Genomic DNA, 26,063 nt, shown 5'->3' with positions numbered 1-26,063 from the left:
GATTGCAAGCTGCAGAAATGAGATTTTTAAGAGGGATAGAGAAGACTACAAGAAGAGATAGAATAAGGAACGAAATAACCAGAGAAAGATTGAAGGTAGTTTCACTGCAAGAGACAATGGAAGGAAGAAGAATACAGTGGATGGGGCATGTGAAGAGGATGGGAGATAATAGAATGCCTAGAATAGCACTGGAGAAGGAGGAAAGAGGAAGAAGACCGAGAGGAAGTGGGAGGATCAAGTGTGGAAAGACATAGAGAGAAGGGGACTACAGAAAATGCAGGTGGAGGAAGAGGAGACCTGGAATGACAGACAAAAGTGGAGGAGGCTGTGTACGACGACCCGTGATAACGGAAACGTCAGATGATGATGATGATGATGTAATATGGAAAATGGTGCAATATTTGTAAAATATTAAAAATACGGATAAGTACGTGGTTTTAATATACAGTAAATATTTATTATATCAATATTTAATTTAGGTTCGATATTAAATTTTTAACATTAGTGGGATACAGGACGTAGAATTATTAACATATTTTCAATATACCTTCTGGGTTTCCTGGAAGGGTTCTGTATTCCAATTTTTTCTGAACACTGGAGGCATACGTTTCTAGGAAAGGCAATTTTAATATTTTAATACCACCCCAGACACTGGTGAACTCTGCTATGAAACTGGTGAGATGTAAAGCTGTCACTATCGCAACCTTATACATGTCTGATAAATATATTTGTGAAACAAGTATAGTGAATAAATGTTACCTATCTATGCACACTCTTTTCATGTTATGTAATCTGTATAAGGAAAATAGTGACATTATATGTTGTCTAGGAGTGTTTTATAAATATTGATCCAAGTGATAAGCGGCAACTGTTTATTATAAATTAACATGATAAAACTTTTGCAAGTAACATTAGTAACTACATACTGGGATGATTATTATATTTTCAAAATCACACTTGTCTAGACATTAATAACAGTTTAAAGAATTATTACGAGAAGGCTGAGCTGGTGACCATCACTATTGCAGCCCCATAAGTACAGTGTTAAAGTTCGTGCACTTTTGCTAAGTTATTTTTTATCGTAAAATTATTGGTTATGTCTCGTGTTAATGATATAATTATTATACATTCAAAGGTTGTTGTTTGATTTTCTATATTTTTATAGGTATTTCAGTATAAGTTCTCAACGAACAACAGTATTTCTCTATTTAAATACTCAAAAAGTATACACTTCACAGCAAAAAAACAAAAAAATCTTCCGGATTCGTTTCTATTATTATGTATTTGAAACGAGACAACTCACGTAACATTGGGAAACCAATTCAAGATCGTTGTGACTGGCTCTTAATATTAACTAAGATTTTCACTGTTAAATATTTGACAACATTAATTCTATTAAGATTTCAATTGTTTAAAAAGTAGATGGTATTGGTCGTATAATACAACTAACTAATCTCGAATCCAGTAAGATTGGTTAAATTGTAACAAATCTGGTACTATTTCAGTAGTTTTTTTATTTTTTACGAATAGTTTAAGCATTAGGTGATAAAATTTCAGTAAAATAGCTGACAGCTTTTAATTACTCTAAGTTACGGAAACGGAATAAAAATATCTAACTTTAGACCAATCTGCTTTATGCCCAACACAGAAACCAAATATTTGTATGCCCTTCAAATTGTTTTACATATTTCAATATCGAGCGTAAGGATATTGAAATACCTTTGAAAATGTGCAGAAACTAAATTGCAATCCCTTGCCTAACGCAAGGCCTGGGATACTGTAGAGGAGATGAGGGGTGACGGAGAAGTACGTTTGTACATTGGCTGGGACAAGGACATAATTAATACTAGTCAGCGCGGGCGGAGGTGATGCCGAGACAGGAGCAGGATCAGGATAATTGACGGGGAGTGGAATCCGTCTCCGTCTCCAGCCTCTTGAGTACCCAATTACTGCAGAGGGAAGGGTGTAAATAGTTGTGACAGAGCGGGAACTGCAACACCGTTCATTATGGGATTGAAATCCCAGTGTGGGGCAGAACGTATACTTAACGTATACTAGCGTTCTGGGGATCTCTACCAACGTCCTAGGTCATCCATTCCCCATTATCCCCAAGGGGACCACGCGTGAAGGAACAGGTTTCGCTGAGGTTGCATGAATCAGCCCAAGTATTCGGTTCATTTCATTAGGCTTCACGTGTTAATGTGACACATGATTATACTTATTTGTCTACAAATTTACTTCTTCTGTAGTATTCTCGTTGTCATCATGATTACCCATAGTAGTAACGTAAGTAAGTTCCCGAACACTCAGCCAAATCTCGTGGAATGGAATGGCATGAACCATGGTTACGTTCATGCAAAAGGTCAAGTCTTTATGTCCGTTCGTTTCCGATAACGACATGCAGTAAGACAGAGAGAAATGAAATGCTCCAGCCCCTTTAATGACAGGCTTCGATGACGCTCAGCCAATTAGTCCACTCGTTGTGAAGAGGTGCTTACCATACTACAACATAACTCTTTAACGGTGCAACGAGAAGTACATTAAGCGATATCAGAGTTGAAACATTTTGCGTTTCAGGAAGAAACTAAAACTGTTTTCCTAGCGTGAGAAAGTGCGTAACCATAAAAAACCACAAGATTTATCACCGATGAAAGACCGTTTACGTGTACCACAATACACAAAATATTATTTTATATGCGATGCAGTCTCCTTCAATTCCAGATACATTTGAGAACTGTTGTATATTTCATAAACAGTAAGATGCATATAACTGTCAATATTTCAACGAAAAAGGGCTCAATCAAACTGTCAGAATTAGTTAAAGTATGAAGCCAAATAAAATAGTTAGTGAACTAAATAACTGAGATGTTCAAGAGAAATAGGGCTGCTAAAATGCAGAGTCGAGTAATGTTAAATGGCGGTTATAGTCTCACAAGCGTACTTTCCGAAAATGTCCTGAAGAACCAGAGCGTAATGCTAAATTTATCTTTGTTAATAAAATATTAACATAAATCCATTAAAATTATTCAATGATACCATATTAACATATGGTATGTTTCAAGAACAACTTGTCATTAAGCATTGGAACTCACTCTGGAACTCAACTGTTGATGCCCTCACTCTGTATATCAGATGAGTTCCAGTCCTTTTGTCTATTACAAAAGATATTGTTTATAGATACATAAAGCATTGTCACAACCTCATCTAGAGAAACTGAAACAAAATAAGAAGGAAATATCATAAAAGTACCCTAATTAGTGCAAACATTTTTTAACTTCCCATTTTGTGTCGTGGAAAAACTCAGGCACCCTTTAAAATAAACTATTCATCGCCATAATGACAATAATGAAACTTTATCGCCACTAAGAGTTCTGCAATAGTTATTGAGTACATCAGATATCAAATATATCATATATATCACATGCGGTGGTTGATGCAATATCTCGAGCTAAACAACTTCAGGGCTGCCTAACGGCCTGGTTTACCTTCACATTTATAATCAGCAATAAAAGCACCATTGTCGGTTGACGCTGTGTAGCTGTAGTACTCCGCAATCAATCTCAACAATTGCGTACATGGAAAATTTCCAGTGTTTAGTTTTGAAACATTTTGGCCATTTAGGGTAATTTAGGCAGAACAAGGAAGGTTAAGGAGTTATTTACCGAGTATGAGCTACGTAGACTTGGTTACTTCATAAATCTGTGGCTGAGTGAGGTATGAGATTAGGGTCAAGTGGTGATAATCCCACCGTGTCACCTAATGTATATATTAACCTTTAAAACAAAATTAGTCTTGAAAAGGTGATCAGGTAACATTTTACTTTCTCGGTAATATTGGACATAACGATCTGGATTTCACAGAATACGTAATTAGATATATTAGTTAAAAATTATAATGTAAATACAATGCACTCTTAATTTTTTTTCAATCTACCTTTATGATTCTTTTGTTTGTTTTTTTTTTAAGGAGAGGCCAATCCCCTTTTGATCCTTATTCTGCCCGTCCTCGTGGGTCACTGGCCTGTGCAAGGATCTTATCAAACAGAAAAGGAGGAGAGTCAATACAGTACAAGGTCGATGGTACTGATAAAAAGTGCTACGGTCACAGACAGGATTCGAACCTGCGCTATCTCTAACTCAGACCCAAAGTCCAACGTCTTAGACCGCTCGGCCATCGACACTCCCATGTTAGTTCAAACTAAGGAATATTTGCATGAAACTGGCACTGATATTCTTCTGGTTACAGGCCGTGCAACCTCTGACAGCTGTGATGCAGCTGAAGAGGGACAGTGATGTGGAGGGTGTCCTCATCATGGAGCAGCCTCACCCTCCAAACGAGAACCTCTACCAAGCACTGATATTCTTCTGGTTACAGGGCGTGCAACCTCTGACAGCTGTGGTGCAGCTGAATAGGGACAGTGATGTGGAGGGTGTCCTCATCTTGGAGCAGCCTCACCCTACAAACGAGAACCTCTACCAAGCACTGATATCCTTCAGGTTACAGGGCGTGCAACCTCTGACAGCTGTGGTGCAGCTGAATAGGGACAGTGATGTGGAGGGTGTCCTCATGATGGAACAGCCTCACCCTACAAACGAGAACCTCTACCAAGCACTGATATCCTTCTGGTTACAGGGCGTGCAACCTCTGACAGCTGTGGTGCAGCTGAAGGGGGACAGCGATGTGGAGGGTGTCCTCATGATGGAGCAGCCTCACCCTCCAAACGAGAACCTCTACCAAGCACTGATATCCTTCTGGTTACAGGGCGTGCAACCTCTGACAGCTGTGGTGCAGCTGAAGGGACAGCGATGTGGAGGGTGTCCTCATGATGGTGCAGCCTCACCCTCCAAACGAGAACCTCTACCAAGCACTGATATCCTTCTGGTTACAGGGCGTGCAACCTCTGACAGCTGTGGTGCAGCTGAAGGGGGACAGCGATGTGGAGGGCGTCCTCATGATGGTGCAGCCTCACCCTCCAAACGGACCGGTCTTCGTCAATGGTAACATTACCGGATTGTCCCCTGGCAAGCACGGCTTCCACATCCACACCTACGGTGACTTGAGGGACGGCTGTACCAGTGCTGGCCCACACTACAACCCCTACCAGGTTAGTGAGTGCTACTACCTAGGCTGCTACTTCTGTCTATAATATTCTGCACAGAAAATATTGACCTAGTGATTTGCGAAGTGCTCGACCTTATAGTTTAGCAGTTAACAACTTTTTTACGTTGTAGAACCACACTATCTAGGTTTTCTTAGAATCGGTGGTGGAATTCCCTCCACCCCTCCACTTAAAAGGAAAAGTTTATCGTGAGCCACACTGGTTTTGCTGAAGATTGAAATGGGAGGGTTTTCGAAACGTTTATAATATTACATTTTTTCTCAGATGAAACTTTTCTTAGTTTCACATGTATAAACCTATTATCAGACACGTAATAAAAGGTTAAATGAGCATCAGCTAATCATATACAGATAGAAACGGTTCTTTCATATTTTTTAGCCCTCTCAATACCGGTCAATTTCAACCTCCACGTGGTTGGCAGTTAATTTCTGTCTTAGGAGAAAGGTCTCAATCGAATAAAAATAAAATAAGTTGTGTGTTTAAATAAATTGCAAATTCGCTCCCGGCTCGTGCTCTATTATCATACTCAAACAAAACATTCGTCTTTTTGAATATATTGTTTGGTTTTACTACAGTATATTGCTTGGAAAATCAAAGGTTTTATTTTGGGCAAAACCATTCTTTTATATTTTGTAACAGGCAAAGAATGTTTTGTGACTTTCGCGTGGCCTCGAATAATAATTTTTAATGTTTTGCATACAAGAATAAAAATCCAAAATACATAAGCACACTTGTAAAATAATGCCAGTCTTTATCATTAAATATCTATATTTTTTAAGATGGGATAATCTGAACGGAATTTTGATTTTAAAAATATTTGAATTGTAAAATACTAATTTTAATTTAATTTAAATTATACCTAGTAAACAGTAAAGGTATATTCGAAAGTGCCAAAGAACTGTACAAAACGTAAAGATTGTTTTGCAGTGTGTATGACTTTTTTATGAAGTTTTGTGAATTGTTTTAGAATTGTTGGAAAGTAAAGAAACTGTTTTATAGCGAACTGGATTTTGACACTGTATTGCTGTTTCGTTTACTTGGTGGACTGGTACTGACTGAGAAGGGGTGGACTGGTACTGGCTGAGAAGGGGTGATCTGGTATCGACTGAAGACGGTGATCTGGTATTGACTGAGAATGGGTGGACTGGTACTGACTGAGAAGGGGTGAACTGGTATTGACTGAGAAGGGGTGAACTGGTACTGACTGCGAAGGGGTGATCTGGTATTGACTGAGAAGGCGTGAACTGGTACTAAATGAGAAGGGGTGATGTGGTATTGACTGAGAAGGGGTGATCTGGTACTGACTGAGAAGGGGTTAACTGGTACTGACTGAGAAGGGGTGGACTGGTACTGACTGAGAAGGGGTGGACTGGTACTGACTGAGAAGGGGTAAACTGGTACTGACTGAGAAGGGGTGAACTGGTACTGATTGAGAAGGGGTGGACTGGTACTGACTGAGAAGGGGTGAAACCGGTACTGAGTGAGAAGGGGTGAACTGGTACTTAATGAGAAGGGGTGAACTGGTACTGATTGAGAAGGGGTGGACTGGTACTGACTGAGAAGGGGTGAACTTGGTACTGACTGAGAAGGGGTGAACTGGTACTGAGTGAGAAGGGGTGAACTGGTACCGATTGAGAAGGGGTGGACCGGTACTGACTGAGACGGTGTAAACTGGTACTGACTGAGAATGGGTGAACTGGTACTGAGTGAGAAGGGGTGAACTGGTACTGATTGAGAAGGGGTGGACTGGTATTGACTGAGAAGGGGTGGACCGGTACTGACTGAGACGGTGTAGACTGGTACTGACTGAGAATGGGTGAACTGGTACTGAGTGAGAAGGGGGGACTGGTACTGACTGAGACGGTGTAAACTGGTTCTGACTGAGAATGGGTGAACTGGTACTGAGTGAGAAGGGGTGAACTGGTACTGATTGAGAAGGGGTGGACCGGTACTGACTGAGACGGTGTAAACTGGTACTGACTGAGAATGGGTGAACTGGTACTGAGTGAGAAGGGGTGGACTGGTACTGACTGAGACGGTGTAAAATGGTACTGACTGAGAATGGGTGAACTGGTACTGAGTGAGAAGGGGTGAACTGGTACTGATTGAGAAGGGGTGGACTGGTACTGACTGAGAAGGGGTGAAACTGGTACTGAGTGAGTAGGGGGTGAACTGGTACTGATTGAGAAGGGGTGGACTGGTACTGACTGAGAAGGGGTGAACTGGTACTGAGTGAGTGGTGAACTGGTACTGAGTGAATGAACTGGTACTGATTGAGAAGGGTGGACCGGTACTGACTGAGAAGGGGTGAACTGGTACTGGCTGAGAAGGGGTTGAACTGGTACTGATTGAGAAGGGGTGGACTGGTACTGACTGAGAAGGGGTGAACTGGTACTGAGTGAGAAGGGGTGAACTGGTACTGATTGAGAAGGGGTGGACCGGTACTGACTGAGAAGGGGTGAACTGGTACTGATTGAGAAGGGGTGGACGGCGGCGTTGGAGGAAACACTGAACTGGTTTCATCCAGATCAAGATTATCTAAGCAAAACTTACCTAAACCAAATCGGTTTTAAATTTGAGTGAACTACACGGCAGACTTGTACAGGAACTGTAAGACGACTAAAAGGTATAATCAGAACAAAGATTTGTATGTTTGTCAGACCTGTTACAGGTGAATTTAAACTAACTATATAATAATATCACTTCAATTTAATCCAACAATAAACATTGTGACAAGGAAATCCTTTGAGAATAGTGTACTCAGATTTTTAGTCCATCAAACCAATTTGGGGATGGTACATAGTTGTGGACTTAAATTTGAGATACTTTTTCGTGATTTACAGTATACAAGTACACGTATTCAATAAAGCAATGCATGATTACATTTTATTTCTATAACAATTATAGTTTATTATTTTATCTGTCTACTTAATAAAGAACTTTGCAATGACGTAAGTTGGGAATAACGGGTTCAACTTTTGGCAGTCACACAAAGCGGACAGGGCTTTCCCCTTGCAGTCACAAAATCGTGCATTTATTTATGAATATACTTTTAATAAAGTGAAAGTAATAGGAAATAAAACAAAACTAACGTAGTAATTCAATGTGCAATACATTGTTACAATAGCTTTCCAAATTGAATGTACTACAAAGGTGGGAGGATGCCTCACCATGGTTTCCTAACAGGCTTCACAGGTCGTATGCATGATTTCAAGTTTAAAGTTCATTTCGGACATTTAATTCGGGTAGGGTACGATAAGCGGACCCGGTTTTTTATATCGAAATTGGCAAACGATATTACTTAATCATAACCATCGATATAATCAATCGATACTGATTAATTATTTTGAACTATTAACTTAAATAGTCTATCAACAGCTGTAAACACTTTAAAATAATACACGTAGGGTAATATTTCAATTTTACATAAGTAATTTTGATTATTAAAAATGGCAGTCAATTTTAGAAAACTACACGACATTGCTTTGAAAGATGATAAGACATAAATAAAATATATTGTTTTTGTGGCTTTAACATGTTGGACTCGTACCGAAAACCCCATTATGTGAAATTTGTGGGAAAGAATAAACTGTAACTGTGAGAGGAGCAAATATGGTCATCTCCAGTTTTCCTAACTTATTCATATTTTAATTTAAAACATATGATTGTTAATGAGGACTATAGATACTTTTATATCGATTGATAGTCTAGGATTTCAGATGCGAATATTAGGTATCGATGACTACATTCTTCGATATGAAAAACCGGGTCCGCTTATCGTACCCTACCATTCGGCAAAAAGACATTTTTAGTTCCCCCTTGGCAGACAAAAGAGAAATTCAGCCTCATAAGTAACAGGATTCAATGACGCTCAGCCAAATAAATCCCATGGATGGACATATACCAGGATCCATTGTTGTCTACGTAGGAATTAAGTTTCATGCATAAAATATTTTTGAAATATCTTAAGCTAACGTGTTATTATATCGCTATTCATAATGCGATTATTCCTGCTGGCATCACAGTTACCTATAACAACAATATAAAAATATTCGATAACGCTCAGCCAAATCCGTAGGAGTGACATACACCAATTTAGATCTTGATGTTCCCTATTAAGAAATGAAGCTTCATACAAATTTCCAAATCTATAGGTCAGCCCGTTCTCGAGATGTAGTGTGGACATACCCTCGTAGAGATACGGTTCGCTAGAACCACCAACGCCCTCTTGGCTTTTCACCCAGACTAGACCATGAAAGCTCCGTCTGGCACAGTGACTGGACGACCTAGAAGTCCCATTACTTAACGGATCTTGACCTGTTATTATGACACTTACATAACCAGTTTACTGCAACACGATCTGACTTTCCCTTCTCAAAATTTATTAATGCCACTTACTCGTTTGTTTTCGGCAGTGCGGTACTACTTGGAAAACATGTTTGCTTCTAAAACCCTGCCACATTTAAGTGTACCTTCTGGAATTCGGAGAATATATCTACATTAGATTCGAATCTGGAAGATCTACAGATGTGAACTGGGGATTATCTTTGTAAGATCCAATTTTTAGATTATGTTAAACAATTATAATACTGTCGTTTTTGACCTGAGCGTTAGTAAAGCCTATCACTCAGGGAGCTGGCAAAATGTTGGTTCTGTCTGTCTGTCCGCAGGATGATTTTGAGATCAAATTGAGCGAGAGACTTTTGCATGAAATATTGCATGATTCTTCAGTTTGGTGGTGATGTATGACCCCCCCACCCATAAAACGTTGGTTGAGCGTTAGTGAAGCCTATCACTCACGGGGCTAGATCTTGAACAAATTCATTCATAGACTGAAATCTTATTTCTGCATAGACAAAATCGAGTTCGTTGATAGAGTTTGTCCTGCCAGGGTCCCAAGGTCCCATGCTCTGCCCTTAGGTCAACATGGGGTCTGGTGACCTTCATCTTGTATATTACATTAGAGTGTAATGTCATATGTCTAACCATTTCCGTGTCTGTGGGCCTATCACTGGAGAGGGGGGAAACAACGTTGTCCTCTTGCGTGGTGAAAAATTAGATTTTGAAAAAATGGTCACACGATTCTAGAAAACTCAGTATTTATCCATAATTACATATAATTATTTTGTTTTCGTAAGTAGCGTGCCCAGCGTTGTCACTTCGAGCAAAAACTCATGGAGATTGTTTCCTGTAACATATTAATTATCCTATAATTGATCCTAATTTGATCAATGCCTGGAATACTTTCCTGTTTAAAAAATTGTAATTGAGCGCCAAATTTCAGTCCTATAGCATTACGAAATTATGAAAAAAGTATTTATTCAACTAGAAATAATGCGCACTGTTTGTTTTAAACGTGAATACAAAATCATAAACATAACCATGTAAGAATTCTTTGATACTCCTGCGTACCAAAATCATTTAGATTCATATTCTTAAATTCTAAGGCCCAGAGACAAAATATTTAGAAACTTCAATCAAAATAATGAAAATAATATGATTCCAACGCTAATTGATATGCCAAGTTCCTTTGATAGTATGAATTTTGGTTTGAAATCTGTGTCCTAGTCAATGCCTACGATAACTTCTTTGAGATGCCATATTGAAGAAGACTTGAATACTACCTGAAAGTTTAACAAAAATAGCTGGTATAAAATTCCAATAAAAGTAACAAAGTGCCGTGCCATTATGTGACGTGACTTTATAAGGCCATATAGCTAACAAGCATTCTGTGCCGTGGCAAGACGTGACGTGACGATCCAACGCCATGTGCTTAAGAAGCAAACTTTGCCGCGCATGACGTGACGTGACGTTCCACCGCCATGTAGCTAACAAGCATTCTGTGCCGTGGCAAGACGTGACGGTGACGATCCAACGCCATGTGCTTAGAAAGCAATCTGTGCCGCGCCATGACGTGACGTGACGTTCTACCGCCATATAGCTTAACAAGCATTCTGTGCCGTGGCCAAGACGTGACGTGACGATCCAACGCCATGTGCTTAAGAAGCCATCTGTGCCGTGGCCAAGACGTGACGTGACGATCCACCTCCATGTAGCTTAACAAGCATAATCTGTGCTGTGGCATGACGTGACGTGACGATTCCAACGCCATGTAGCTAAGAAGTAATTCTGTGCCGCTTGGCAAGACGTGACGTGACGTTCTACCACCAAGTAGTTAACAAGCAATTTGTTTCGTGCCATGCCATGACTTGACGTTCCGACTTAGTCTCTTTGACAGACGGAATTCTTTTGAAATAAAAGAATTTGCACTAGTAGAGTGTTACCGTAAAAAGATATCTTTCTGTAGTTGGAAGGTGCAAGTCAAGCCAATATTACATTAAAAGTTTTGACGATTAAAAAAAATTTCGCTATCCTAATTATTAAAATCTGAATTTAAAATCACGATCCCTGGGAATTCAGGATATAGCCAATAGGTGGTATTGGAATAAAAATCATATTGTGTCATTTTGTAAACCTTTTCTACCTCTTAATTCTAGAGTTTGGAATTTTACGACTTGTTAATTTCCTATCTCGTGAATTACACGTTTGAATTCACTCCAGATCTATCTACTGGAGCAGCGAGTACTGCGGCAGACTGTGGTGGTATTAGTGGTCTAGACCGCCACCTCGGCCGAACTGGAGTGAAGAAGAGGCTCGACCTCCGTGTCGTGAGAGCAGGTCGTGCCGCCGCGCGCCTGCAGATCTTATCTTAGATTTATTTCCGTGTCCACTATCAGAGTGACTTCCTGTAGCTGCCGGTACCGCAGAAGAATGCGATGGAGATACAGCCAAAGTGGCAGAGCCCCGACTTATGACTCCCGGATGGAGAGCATAAAGATAAAAGTTTCTACTTTCGAATCATATTAGGGTATGGAATCAGCTTGCTACTTTCTTATGTAATGTGCTGGAATCTGCATATTTGGAAACCTGATTTTTCTTAAGTTCCGATCAGAACATTTTACATTTCATACATGAGTCATCTATATTGGAATCTAGATAGATACAATCTTTTAGACTTTCAGGTTATGGCATTTTTATTGTATTTTGGAATTAAGACCTACGAGGTAAAGACTGAAACATTTAACCCTCCAAGCGTCCATCATCAACATTTTTGACGACTCCGACTTTCACTAAACGTCATCATAAAAGATTTTGATGATAGACATTCTTGACTTTATACTCATTTTGCCGATGCTAATACCAATCAAATCGCATTATAACCTTTACCGTTCGAAACCTCTTGAGATTTTCTTTGTGTTTAGTGGTTTTACGATTTTCTAGTAAACATTACTCTACGTAATTTTCATCAGCTGTTGTTTCCAACAAAGTGTTTTCATTGTTTGCTGTTGCTCAAGTACGAATGTGTGAATTTCGCCGTTTACAGTATATTTTGTCCTTGTTTTCATTTCAATTCGTTGTTATGAAGTCACAATTGTTAGAAAAGATATTACTGCATGTAAATATTGTTTATGTTTTTAATGAAAGATAATCACTATTATGACTGTCTTCTATATGCGTGAATATTATAAATTGCTAGAAAAAACTTACACCAATGTATATTTCTATGTTATGCCAAAATTTATAATTATATAAATTTTGTATTGCTATTTGTATTAGTGTAATATAAAAATAAAAAAAAAAAACATTGTTATATCAATGTATTATATAACTACCGCAAGTAAGACAAAATTTCAAATGTGCACTTATTCATAAACATATTTTTTTCAAAACATTATCAATATAAACAGTTCAACATTATATAGTTTTTGTCTTCAGAACAAAATTTCCTACAATTTGGCTATTCTGAATTTTGAATAGGTGTAATATCTAAAACACATATGCATACTTTATTGCAAATTTTGTTGTTATTTTTTGCTTAACTTTATTATACTTTCTACACAAAGCAATTGGTTTTTCTAACTTCATAGCTACACGGTCTGAAAGCACGGTTCTTTGCAAACAATTGGCATATAACACTTTATATTTAAGTTACTATTCAGATTTATTATAAATTTTACAAGGACAGTCTGTAAAACCTCACAAAACGGGTATGCATTTTACAAAATATGATGGACGCTCGGAGGCTTAAAACTTGGTATGTTTCCTTAATTTAAACGGTGTGAAAAGTAGGGGTTGGTTTCATACCCAGATAGGTATATAAACTTGGTTTCAACAGCGGATGGGTTGTGGTGGTGAGTGTTTCTGCAGCAAGGTTGTTGATTGGGTAAGACAGTAAGTGCTCGTACTTCGCATAGAAACGTAATTCAATCTTTAAGGAAGATCTGCAGTTGGAAAGAATTCTCTGAAAGGACTGTTTGTTCTCCGTGACAGCGGTATTTCAAATTCAACTATAGTAAGAGATTCAAAAGATACTCAAAAACATGTTATTTGATTAAAACAAACTTAAATTGTTTAACCTATTGTACGTAAATAATATCTGTTTCAGTGGTATCATTTGTTTGAATTCATATTACAATAATTTGCTTAGTAAATATAATTATTGTTATCTCATGCGTTTTTATTTCTTACTACTTACCTTATTACTAGTACCGTTTTGTCTAATATAGATGATGAAAGAGCGTCTTTAAAATAAAAAAATACATTAAATTATAAGGTGAGATAATTTCTTCTTTGATGAAAACACCTTATTGGAGTCACAAAACCACAAAGACCATTATACTTCTCTTTTAAAATCAGATGAATCGAAAAATAAAAAACTATTAGTTTAAGAGTTACATATAAGGAGCTAGTAACCTAATCCTGTGGCCATCCTATATGAGCTTTAAGAAAAAACACATATCATCATGCCATAACAAGCAATGAATTTTTGTGCTTTACGAATATTTTATGAAAGTTTATTTGTTTTTTGTTTTGAAACTCATATTATTTTGAGATATAATGAAACTATCGGTGAGCTGGACTTGCAGTCGGTTTTTCTTCATCCAAAAATACCGTTGAATTATAATTTGAATGACCGAAACATCATCCTAATGTTTATATAAGACTATCGTGTCCAACAATTATCAGAGGTTCCCAGATTTCACCAGTATAATTAATTCCGGCAATTATAGCGTAGTCTGTAATTCGGCTAATTCGAGGTCAAGTATTTGGGAGAATTTTATGTAAGAACAGCCCGGTATTTTTGCATGGGATAGAATTCGGCTGTCGTTCCATATTAATTTGGACACCTCAAGAATGCTTTAGTAAGAAAATCCAAAATCAAGACAGTTCAAAGGTTTGGAATATTTTATTTGAAAATACAATCAGACTAATACATAATTAGTCTGAACATAAAGTGTAAGAATGATTCGTCCAAATACCATGTACTACTATTAGAATTATTTTGTACATGTATAATTATTATTGTAGAGTTTGTGTCAATAAAGTTTTGCATATATCACATTTCCAGGAATGAAATAAAAATTTTCATAAATTATATTTTTTGGAAATCTAATATAAACGTGATATTAATGTAATGATGGGTCTATTGAACAGTCAATAAGTTTAGAAGGATGAAAGAACTTTGACGAGAAAAATGTTTATGTTTGAAATATTTTAGTTTATACTGTATTATGCACGATCGTAAAATATATGTTTTCTAAATATCAAGGTGATTTTCTCAATGACTGATGTTGTTCTCCTTTGAAGTAGCAAAAGATACCATGAAGTGAAAATAAGAACTTACTTTGCTTTTGTGAAAAGAACTTATAGATAAAAATAAAACGATTTCTCAGAAGGATTTCCAGCCCTTCGTATTTCTGTTTTGTTTTTATTTTAACGCGACAATAAATTGTTGCTAATACGCTGCATATATGTATGAGTGATATGAGAACAGTATGAGACCTCCACACTAGCCAACAGGAGTGATGCTACGTCTCTATAAGTGAGAGGTCACGGGTTCGATTCTCGAAAAGTTAAAAACGATTTCAAATTGGTTTTGATAGTTTCCTTAAAAACGATTAGTATAATTAATAAACATTACTACTGCGGTTGAAACAGCCTCTTAAACAAGTACTGTACCTACTCCATGATATAGAACGCTTTATTGGATCATAACTTGTTATCGATTCACGTATTGAAATATAAGGCATGTAATTGTTCTTCTCACACCATCACATTAAGTGGACTTACGGAATAAAACATTTTCCTTTTCTTTTTCTGATTGCAAGTAATATTGCAGCTTATTTGAATCGCCAAACTTAAAATGTAACTATTTTTTTATAATTAAATTTTTGTATTAATTGTATCTATAGGAAGTATGCAGAAGTGCCAATCAGGCAGTCGATCGTAATAACCACTGTATTTAGTTCTTAATATTTGTTCCTTACTTTGGACTAAATCAATATTAATTTACTGTTAGAGAGCTAAAGCTAGTTCTTATTAAGGTTAGTGAGGGTAATATTTTGTTTTGTTTATTGTATGAATAAAGCACTTTTCTTTCTTCTTCTTCTTTCTCATCACATTAAGTGGACGTCTCACTTTGCGTCAAAGGTTGGTATGACAAGATTGTAATTTTCTATAAAGAATTTGATAATCTCCAAACATTATACGATCTTGCTAAGTAACAAGACTATACAGGTATCACACTCATTCGACTCCATCAGATGTTTCGTACTTAATGGTTCAGATTTGTTCGCATTTATCTATTAAGAACTATCGTAAGGCAGCGCCCTCAATATCGCTGAAGGCTCTAGATTCTTAGTGTTCAGAAACGTGAAATGTTATCTGATTCCAGACGAACCATGGAGGCCCGGTGGACCCCTACAGGCATGTCGGGGATCTTGGCAACATCGTGGCGGGAGAGGACGGTGTGGTCCAGATACAACTGTCAGACCACGCCTTTTCGCTGACCGGACCCACCAGCGTGGTGGGCAGGAGTGTCGTCGTCCACGAGAAGGAGGATGATCTGGGCAGAGGAGGTATGAATGAATAAGCTCTTTATTGTGACAGGAGAAGTTAGGACCATTGGGTCCATTCATTATAATTTCTTGATTTAAGGAAATTTAAATAAAAAATTAACATACTTAATATAACATAAAATAAACTTAAAGTAATATATAAATGCTGAAATAATATAAATAATTATTAAAACTAAAAGTAACAATTTCTTTGTAAATACAAAATCATAAAATATAACACTTGCTCACTTTCATAAAAATATTAATAATACTATTTCTAAAACACACGGAAAATAACAACATTTATAAATAACATAACAACAAACAGTTATATTATTTACAAAAATAAAAAATATTAAAAAGAAAATTCTAAAAAGTAATACAAATTATTAAATTAAAAGGATACGAGAATCCATTATAATGCACGCACGTATTCATTCTTTTTACTAACAAAGTCTAGTCACTCTCGGGCCCCTCAACCATACGCTGCAAGAAGTAAGTCCTGACAGCAGAAGCAAACCGATCTTGGCTCTCCAAACATTTCATGGAAGCTGGAAAGGAGTTCCACGTTTGAGCTACAGTTACGGCAAATAACTTGTTGATTACGGTCGATCTACAGTGAGGAATTCGCAGCATAGAGGAATCAGTGCGGTTGTTAGTTGAGCATTCTTCAACGATTTCAAAATCGTTCAGAAAATATCTTGGGATCAAATTTTAAGGTAGAAAAAATTACTACACAAACAAAATTAAGAAGGTCTTGTATAATCCATCTGTACAATTATAAGCTGTACACAATAAGGTGAAATTTTTTTCACCTCCTCTCAAACTACAAAAAACGCAAACAATCATTTCGAACCTTCTGAAATCTATTCCTGAAGGACACAGTCATGTCTTTACCTACGGTACAGCAGTGGAGGAAATGAGGGGAAACGAGATAAAACTGTAATAAAGAAATAGAAACAAAAAACATTTTAAACCATCCCCACATGATTTTAAACACACTAACATTTGAAATTGTATCTTTCACGAAAATCCTGCCCTAGTCATCTCAGAAAATTTTCTGAAATTGAAAAACAAAGAAAACCCAAATGCATGATTATCCAAATCATCCAGAGACAAAATAAATACTCAAGTGCTGCTGTAATTTGCATCGATGATGATGAATTAGAAACACAAAATCAACTAAAGTATTGGGGGTTGTGTTGAATGATGGTTTGTGCCAGAAAGAACAGTTGATTAAGCTGGAAATTTACTTTTGTAAGGACATCTTTGTCTTTCGTAGTTTTTAAATTTATACAATCTTCAAGTTCTTGAAAAATCTGTTTACTGGTTAGCTGAGTAACATCTCTTGTTTATTCTTTTTCTGATGAGTAAAATAGCCTGCAATGAAAGAAATTTATTCTACAACAAATGCACTGCGGTCGTTGCTGAGACTGCGCCTCTGTCTCATTCTGAAGAACAAAGTACTGAGAATCATTACGGCCGGAACATTTTTTAAAATTTTAAGTTAAATAAAGGCGAACCACATTGAACACGTAAACTCATAGCTTTATAACCAGAAACAAACACCATTCGTCGGAGCAGCATAACTTGAAACCGTTTGCACCGTAGCTAATATAATGGGATCTCAAATTTATCAAAACCTATTTCTTGTTATTAAAAGTGTAATTGTAGTGAAAAAATTTAAGATTGAGCTTAAAAATTCCTGAAAACGGTTTTTAATCAATACCAGTGTTTTACCTGTCGGGTGGCATAAATACCTTATCTGTGTAAAACCACACACCTTGAAGGGATTACCATCCCTTGAAGGTACATTGACTCAACGAATGCCTTTATAGGCCAAAGGGTCAGGACAACAATTATAAAAAAGTAAGTATAAAGCAACCACAACCGACTGTCTAGCGACAGCCGCTCTATCCACCAGATTGGCCAATCAGCCATTTATCCAGAAGTGGACTGGTGACATACTCGCAACATCAGTCTAGACCATTCCTGGATGAAGTCAGGGAGACTGGTTTAGTTCACTTCTGACGAACTGATGTGTGCCAGTAGAACCTACGTTTGATGCAGCAGATGCTGATATAAGTAGTTACATCTGGGCAACTCATTAGATGTCCAGGAGCGAGTACAGCGTACATTACTGACAGCAATGTTGATATACAATTGAGCTCATGGAAATCGCTGCATAGGTTTAGTATACATAGGACGATGATTTTTACAATGGCTCAAGCTTTTTTTATTGTTAAAGGTTGTGTAAACGTGAGGGAAACCTTATGTAGTAAAAACCTCTCAAGAGAGTCAACCACTATCGTCCCTCATAGTGGATGTCTCAGGTTGAGGAAACCCCTATCCTCGATCATAACACCCTGTAAATCCAGAAGCAGCATTGAAGACCTTACAGGTCTAAATACCGTGAAGGATCTCACCAAATTAATTTTATTACACTGTTTTTTATAAAAATATTATAACGGTTAATCATTAAATTAATTAATTATGGAAATTAAATATAGCATATTTGACTTTGAGTACCTTGCCCAGTCTTCAAAGTAATTTGCAGTACAGTTTCAATTAAATTCAAAACCACTTGTCAGTGGTGTATTCAAAGAGAGTAAAGAACAGTGTAAACGATATCTTTTTTAGTATCTAAACTTTTATGTTTTTGGAAAGATAAAAATGAAAGCCATATGTTTGCACAATTAAATACAAAATTAACAATTTCTTATGATTTCAGTTGATTTCTAGTGATAGACGAAATCAGTAAAACAGCGTTTCGAGATCTGCAATCTGATCTCTTCCTCAGGTGGATAAATAACCTATCTCATAAGTACAATCTAGACTAAAATAAACCAATCATGGAAGACCGTTGTGACGTGCGTTAGTCAGAACGACCATGCTGTGTTAATTCCATGCATTAAATACAAACAAAACCCCAATAATTATTAAATCCGAAATAAGATTTCAGGTCACGATAGAACTGCGCTAATCGAGAACCATTTAGAAGTAACCAGAGGCCTATAGTAAATGGTGACCGTTATTGCAGGAACAAGGTGGCGGCAAAACGGATAACGAACGGGGGGGGGGTTTATTATTGTTTTATTCTAGATGGACTTCTCAAACCATAATGTGACTATTTTTTGGTTTATAAAAATCTAATTTCGGCCTAATTTTGACTGATGATTGACTGATCCTCTAGTTCAATGTATGAACCCTCGATTAATTTATTTTAAAAAATGTTTTATGTTGGCTTCATCCTAATTCATACGGTGGTTTTCGGACCATCAATTATATGCACTTATTAACTTTCTGTTAGTCCCTTCCTCGTGTTTTCTTTGTGTTCTTTTATCCTGATGGCAAATTTTTTTATCCTAAATTATTAGTATTTATAAGCAAAAGATGGTTTAAAATAGAGTTTATATGTTTTAGCTATATGTGGGTTAATAATCAGGGGGATGTTTAAAAAAATTAATAGAATGAAGCCATATGTATGTACAATTAAATACAGAATTGAAAATTTCTTATGATTTCATTTTATAGAAATATATATTTAAGAACGAAGACAAATTTGTACTAGTTTAAGCGATCATTATGTAAAACCTTATTACATTATGACACTTTAAGGTTGTCTGCAAGGCATTTTTAAATACAAAATAATGCTATATTTGAAACAATTAAAAGTAATTAAACGTAAAGGTAAGTTATACTGTCTTTTTGGTTACATGTTATTGTATAGCCTACTTCACAAAGCGTTGTACACCTAGCCAGATCGTCCTTTTGAAAATCTTATCATATTACAGTAAAACCTAAAAGGACCAAAGTTGGCCTAAAAAATTCTGGAATCGTTAATTTTTAATTTTACTCTACCGTGCTAATGACTTAGACGTGTATATAATCGGTCAATAAATGTAAAGGTCTTCGTTTTTAAGCTGTGGATCACTTGTATGAATAACTTATTGAAATTACTTTAGGTTTATAAAATGCTATTCCAAAAATATGAACAACCACAGGAACAATAACACAGGAAAATATCACAGTAAACACAATCTATAAGAAACAATAAGAAGCAATAGGTCGGTGTTATAGTCTTGGACGTTTCCCGTAGTAGTTCAATCTAACGTTGGTAGATTTCAGCACTAATCTACTAATAATGTACTCTTTAGTACCTTTGGTTCAACAGAGTTTCTCATACTCAAGTAGATAACGTACTCATAATTAACTAGTTTCTATATTGCTTATGTCACAGTGGAATGTTATTTAGTTATGTTTACATTAATGTAAATGCACTAATGCTTTCACACAATAGTGCATTAACACCCTTACTGGAGCTTAACACTAGAAGAACCCTTCCATAATAGTGCGTTTAAAACGTTTATTAAACCAATTTTGTGTAGAGGTTCATGATTACCGACTACAACAACCCAGTCAATTTATATTATTCATGTTTCATATTGGTCATTGTCTCAACGTACAATCTTATGAGGGCCTCAAGATTGTTTTAAGAGTCTACTACTACCGTGCTTGGCAGTGAGACCTGCTTCGTTGTTGACAGGGTTGTAAAGAAGACTAGCCTATGCTGTCTAGTTATTGGCCAAGTTTCATAAAGATGAAAGGTGTGGTTCAAGTCGATTAACCCAAAAATATTAAATAATAAAATTCTACGTATATAACCTTAACTAGCCTATTTCTTTGTTTGAAGGTTATTTTTGACGTTATTAAGTGCATGTTTATAGAGTTAGTGAAGTTGACAAACAACATGTAGGTTGTGATTCCTGACTTAGGCGTGCCACAACGCTTTGGTAAGATTTGTTTATTTTAACCTAGTTTGTAATATTATGTATTAGGTTAGTTCTTTACCTGAAGAAGAGATCAGATTGCAGATCTCGAAACGTGGTGTTACTGATTTATTGTTTCACTGAACGATGGCAAATGTCCGGAAAAATCCTGTTTCCTTCACATAGCCTATTTCATTTTCCAAATTATGTGTTTGGATAACAACTATCTTCATTCTCTCACTGATTATCTCGTTTAGGTGACCAAGAATCCCTGAAGAGTGGCAACTCTGGCAAGAGGCTGGCCTGTGGTATCATCGGTCTGGCAGAGATCTCCATTCCACCACCACCTCCTCCACCTCAACAACCTCCACCACCTCCACCACCGGCTGCCACCCCCATGGAGCCTGAGCAGTGACGTGGACGAAGGTTTACTTCTAGACAGTAATATCTGGAATTTCAACTCTAAAATTTCTTAAAATGGAAATTTGCTCACGTTAACTAAACATTTTCTATTCTATTGACGAAAATGTCAGGTATTTTAACACTAAAAATGTAAAAAATAGTACATCGCACGATACACAAATTATACACATTAGAAAAAATAAGGTTTTTTGACAGCAGTCATTTAAAAAAAAAAGTCCACTTAAAAAAAATTTTTAAATGAGTTCAGGTTATAAATGAAAAAAAAAAACAGTTACCTTCGCATAATTTTAAGCATATTATTGAACATGAGATTCGGTGATGCCAAACTACCATTTTTAGATTTAAGGTGTGTAAGTGCTTTCATTAAATACATAGAACTTAACATATCTTTATATTATGACCCGATAATATAATATAGTTGATATATAGTTTTATGTAAATAAATCCTAATAATGAATCACCACTTGTATAATTTTGTATTAAATGTACTTCCCGATGTACTTGTCTGAAACGTTTCTTCATCCTTAGTTAAGTAATTTACAATTACAGAAATTTCTTTTGTTTACACCAAAGAATTTTGATGATCAGCCAATCTCATTGAAAAAATAGAAACAATTCCTAATAGTTTTGTGCAATATTCGAAAAAATCACCTAATATTTTCATAAAATATTACTTTAACTTTCTTTTATTTCGATTTGTTCGATACAATTTCATCCACTTCATCGTAATATGTAATACCAGTTACAATACTCTATTAACTAACCTAGGAAGTGCTTTTTGTTAAGAGGTAAATGTGATAACTTTTATATAATTTTGGTTGAATTTCGCAGTGTTTGACGTGGAAGTTTGACTTGAAATTTGTTGTTTATGTGTAACCAAATATAGATTCAGGTAAAGAACTGTCATTTTATACCGTGTATTATGCAGTACACTTATGGTTTTCAGCACGTGTAATATTAATTTCCACTCAAAAGATGTCGAATATGGAGTATGAATTTGTGAATATTTCACTCATTCAATGAGAGAAGGATAGCTAGAAGTTCATCTCTAACGTACTTTTTAACTACGTAATGACGTAACTGTACGTAGTCACGTAGTGTGAAAAAATAAAATTATTATGAACAGTTAGAGTATGAAGTTGGTAAGAGAAGAGTTGGTGATTATTAGTTGTAAAATATTGTACAAGTGGCTGTTTTTATATTTCCTAAATATTCTATGATTTTTTACATTTTATTATAAAATATAAATATTAAAAAAAATAATCATCTTGAAACCTTCAACAGGAAAAACAAATACAACGAGACATGTGTCAATAATATATTAGGCTACAACTGTATAACATCTTTCAGTTCGTAGCTGCGGGCCATACAATCTACTGTTGACTTCCAAAAATAAGAGGTGAGCTCAAGGTGAAGGTGTTGATGTGTAAATATTTTGTGCAAGAAAGCAGATTCTGGAAGTGTTACCTTCTCCCGCTAGAGTTCAGCACAGGACAGAGGTATCTCTTTATATCTGTTCTCACTCCTCCACATAAATCTATACTCCTGCACCTAACAAACACGTTGATTACAATACGTGACACATTCATTCCTCAAGTACGTTTATGAAGAAATACTGGCCGTATAATGTATTATTAATTTTCATTTCACGAATTCTAAATCACTATGAATACTCAGGGATAGACGTTTACATACTATTTCAAAAACAAGCTTAGTTACTTGTTGATTCCGTCAATGATAGTACTAGGCCTAGCCGTTGGATCGCACTGCCAACATTTGTTATCGTGACACTTTAATACAATGTCTACCGCCTTCATCACGTCTGGGAACAGAAGTAAATAAAACACTAATGAAGCTTACCTAGAAAATGATGTAGCTTATCTTCATGGTGGTTTTGATGCATATCCGTTGCTAGCTAATGCTTCAGTACTCTAGTCCATGTATGTAGGCAGATTTCTAAATGATTGGTTAAACACATAAATTCTAAATTACCACACTTCACTTTTATATTTATGGCGCAGTTTTTCTAGCGTTGACTTTTACTTATTTCTTATATAATAGTTTAAACAATTTTCTAATCATTAATAGTTTCAATGCATTTTCATCAAGGACTTCTCATGTTTGTACGATTGATAAATTTTTTAATACTTCCATTAAATTATTATTGCTGTCGGACATGTTCAGTTTCAAATCGAGTCTAAAAAAATGTGGTAATTTTGAAAATAAAATAATATTGGTAAACATGGTTTAGTCGATTTTCGTTGGATTTTTGTATATTTTAAATTCATATTACTTGAGGATGACTTCCTTATGAAAATTAGAAGGTTTGTTTTATCACCCCACGAGGCTTTACACAAACTTGAAGTAGGGAATGTAGGCAATTTTCTAATCAGCCCTAATACAAACGCTGAACATTGAAATGTGAACATTTCTAGAGTACGGACATTAGTTAAAGCTTCAGACAGTGACATTAATTTATTACTTAATGAAAGTATAGTTTTTCAATTGAATGTTATTTAAAAAGTGTTTTCGTTAGGAAATAACATTTTTTAATTAATAAAAAGAACGTCACTCCCTCCAGACGTATTTCATGTACATAATGTAAAAATTCATATACTCATATTTTTATGCTTTGTGCCCGATTGTAAGATGTGCCAAAAATCAAATAAAAATCATTCCACTAGAAAAAAATGTCACTATCTCCATCAGTCATTCTCAAAAAACGAGAATTGATTTCTGTGATGTTGTTTGATGATTGTTTCCGGTCTGTTGTTTATTAATAAAAAAATTATATTTACATTCGTAGTTAAACTAATGTATCAAACACACATCCAAATTAATTGAGACAACAATTAACAATTAATAAAATTTAAGGTAAGCCCCAATAATAATATCGTATCGTTGAGTTATTAGTGATCCAAAAAGGGCAATGAATCATGACGAACTCGAATGAGTTATTGTTGTAAATGATGCAGTCAGTCGGCCATTATTTACGATCCTGGCTATGACGTGTGGACCCGGCCATAGTCCTGCATTAGTCCCTCTGCCGCAATAACTTTTCTCTTCCATGAAATTGGGTCCTTTATACTATCCAATCCCAAATATAGTATATTTAGAAGTATACCACACCACTTGACGCGTAAAAAGCTTCGCTGAGGATACATTGATTATGTCAAAACAATAACTCATTTAGGCTCAGTATATTAATGCTATCGTGGTAACCCATAAGGGCAATATAAAAATCTTCGCTAATGCTCAGCCAAATCTCAAACATATCATAATCGAACTCGATATTTCTTATATGGAGAAAAAGCTTCATGTAAATTTCAAGCCTGTAGGTGAGGTATCCTGCACACTAACAGACAGAGAGACACACAAAAATGAAATTTTCCCAGCCCCTCAAGTGAAAAAAGTTTTTTTCATTGGTGATGGAAAAGTCTGCATTTTGAAGCTATTTTATTTTTATACTTATAGGAGGGAATCCAAAATTTACCACACTTAACAGAAACATTCACCTACCATGTGCTTTGCTTGATTTGTGTGAGTTTTATCAGACAATTTTGTTCGAAGAATTGAGTTGACAGATTTTAGGGATTTTTGCTGTAAAAATAAATATATTTTTCCTAACTTAGTAATGTTAAGCAACATTCTGAGTAACTCAGTGTGTACAGTATGTATAGATTGTGAATTGGCATTAAACCACTACACGAAGAGGTTTTTGAGATTTTTCACTTTCAAAACTGTGTACCAACCTAAAAGAAAACAAATTGACCCGATTTGTTTTAGGTGGAATAAGTTTTTGAAACACTTAAATATATATTTTGTAACTGGTAAAAAATAATTAATGGGATAATGCTACGTGGGTTTGTCAGTATGATTTTTAGATCAGAAGACTTCCCAACTTAACAAAAAATGCCCCAACGCCGTAAACGCATTTTGATGTCACATGCATTTTATAACACTGAGCGAGTTTTTGGAATTCGACTGGGAAACCGCGCAATTGGAATGACCGACTCCACTGTTAATAAAGTGGGTTACATTGGTAAGCAATAAAAGAAGTGTGTTTGTAAAATTGTAAGACTGAATTATGAGGTTTGAGTGTGTAAAATTTTAGAATGTAATAAGAGATTTAAGATATTTTTGTGGATTAAATTTTACAAACAAAGACACTACGCGTGTCGATACGATCGAATGATTACTTTAAAATAAAATATCTCTCATAATCATAAAATAATAAATTAGTGAATAAAGCTACATGAGGTTAGACATTATTCTTATGGGGAAACCACAAGGTCATTTTACTCTTAATTGCTTGAGATTCCGATTAGGACAGTTCATTGGATGCATTGGGGATGTTGCATAGTTAAAAAAATTGGTAATATGCCTTAATAGTTTATATTTTTGGGAATTTACTGCAACCACATCAACACTTTTGAACTCACAACAGTACGACGGCATTCGAACTAATCCGTCAGTTTTAGCAGTAGCAAATGCGTACAGAAAAATATGGGAAATGGAGGAGGAACTGGTTAACAATTACGGTCTAAACGATTGAGGAACCTGTCGGGACAGAATTCAAATTCAATAATTTGGAGGCGAGAAAGAATGCAAATTGTCCCAAATTAGCGTACAAATCGGCGCAGGCATTAACTCGACATGACTACCCGGGCTTGGGCATAGGCATCAATCCGCGGTCACGTGATTGAGATAAACTGTGGCTGGCAGGTCCGTAGCTATATCTAGATGATGGGCTCTCTTGGTATTTTAAATATTTAAAAGTTTACATTTAAGGAACATATAGACTTTTATTTATTAAAGATAGTTAAACAACTCACTCTTTCCTATAAGGATGTA

At 36.0% G+C, this 26,063-nt stretch overlaps 1 protein-coding gene across 1 annotated transcript in view; it reads left to right on the top strand.

Moving 5' to 3' along the window:
• LOC124367279 (superoxide dismutase [Cu-Zn]-like) overlaps positions 1 to 21,709 on the top strand; it is a 43,950-nt gene extending 22,241 nt beyond the window's left edge. Inside the window, exons 2-4 of the mRNA XM_046823986.1 lie at positions 4,889 to 5,104; positions 15,855 to 16,038; positions 21,044 to 21,709. Coding sequence (XP_046679942.1) covers positions 4,889 to 5,104; positions 15,855 to 16,038; positions 21,044 to 21,201 — 558 coding nt within the window. The 3' untranslated portion in view covers positions 21,202 to 21,709. The remainder of the gene's footprint in view (positions 1 to 4,888; positions 5,105 to 15,854; positions 16,039 to 21,043) is intronic.
• The last annotated feature ends 4,354 nt before the right edge of the window (positions 21,710 to 26,063 follow it).

This window comes from Homalodisca vitripennis, chromosome 8 (genome assembly GCF_021130785.1).
Source record: "Homalodisca vitripennis isolate AUS2020 chromosome 8, UT_GWSS_2.1, whole genome shotgun sequence".
NCBI classification, from domain to species: Eukaryota; Metazoa; Arthropoda; class Insecta; order Hemiptera; family Cicadellidae; genus Homalodisca; species Homalodisca vitripennis.
This window is presented reverse-complemented; position numbering and strand designations above follow the sequence as displayed.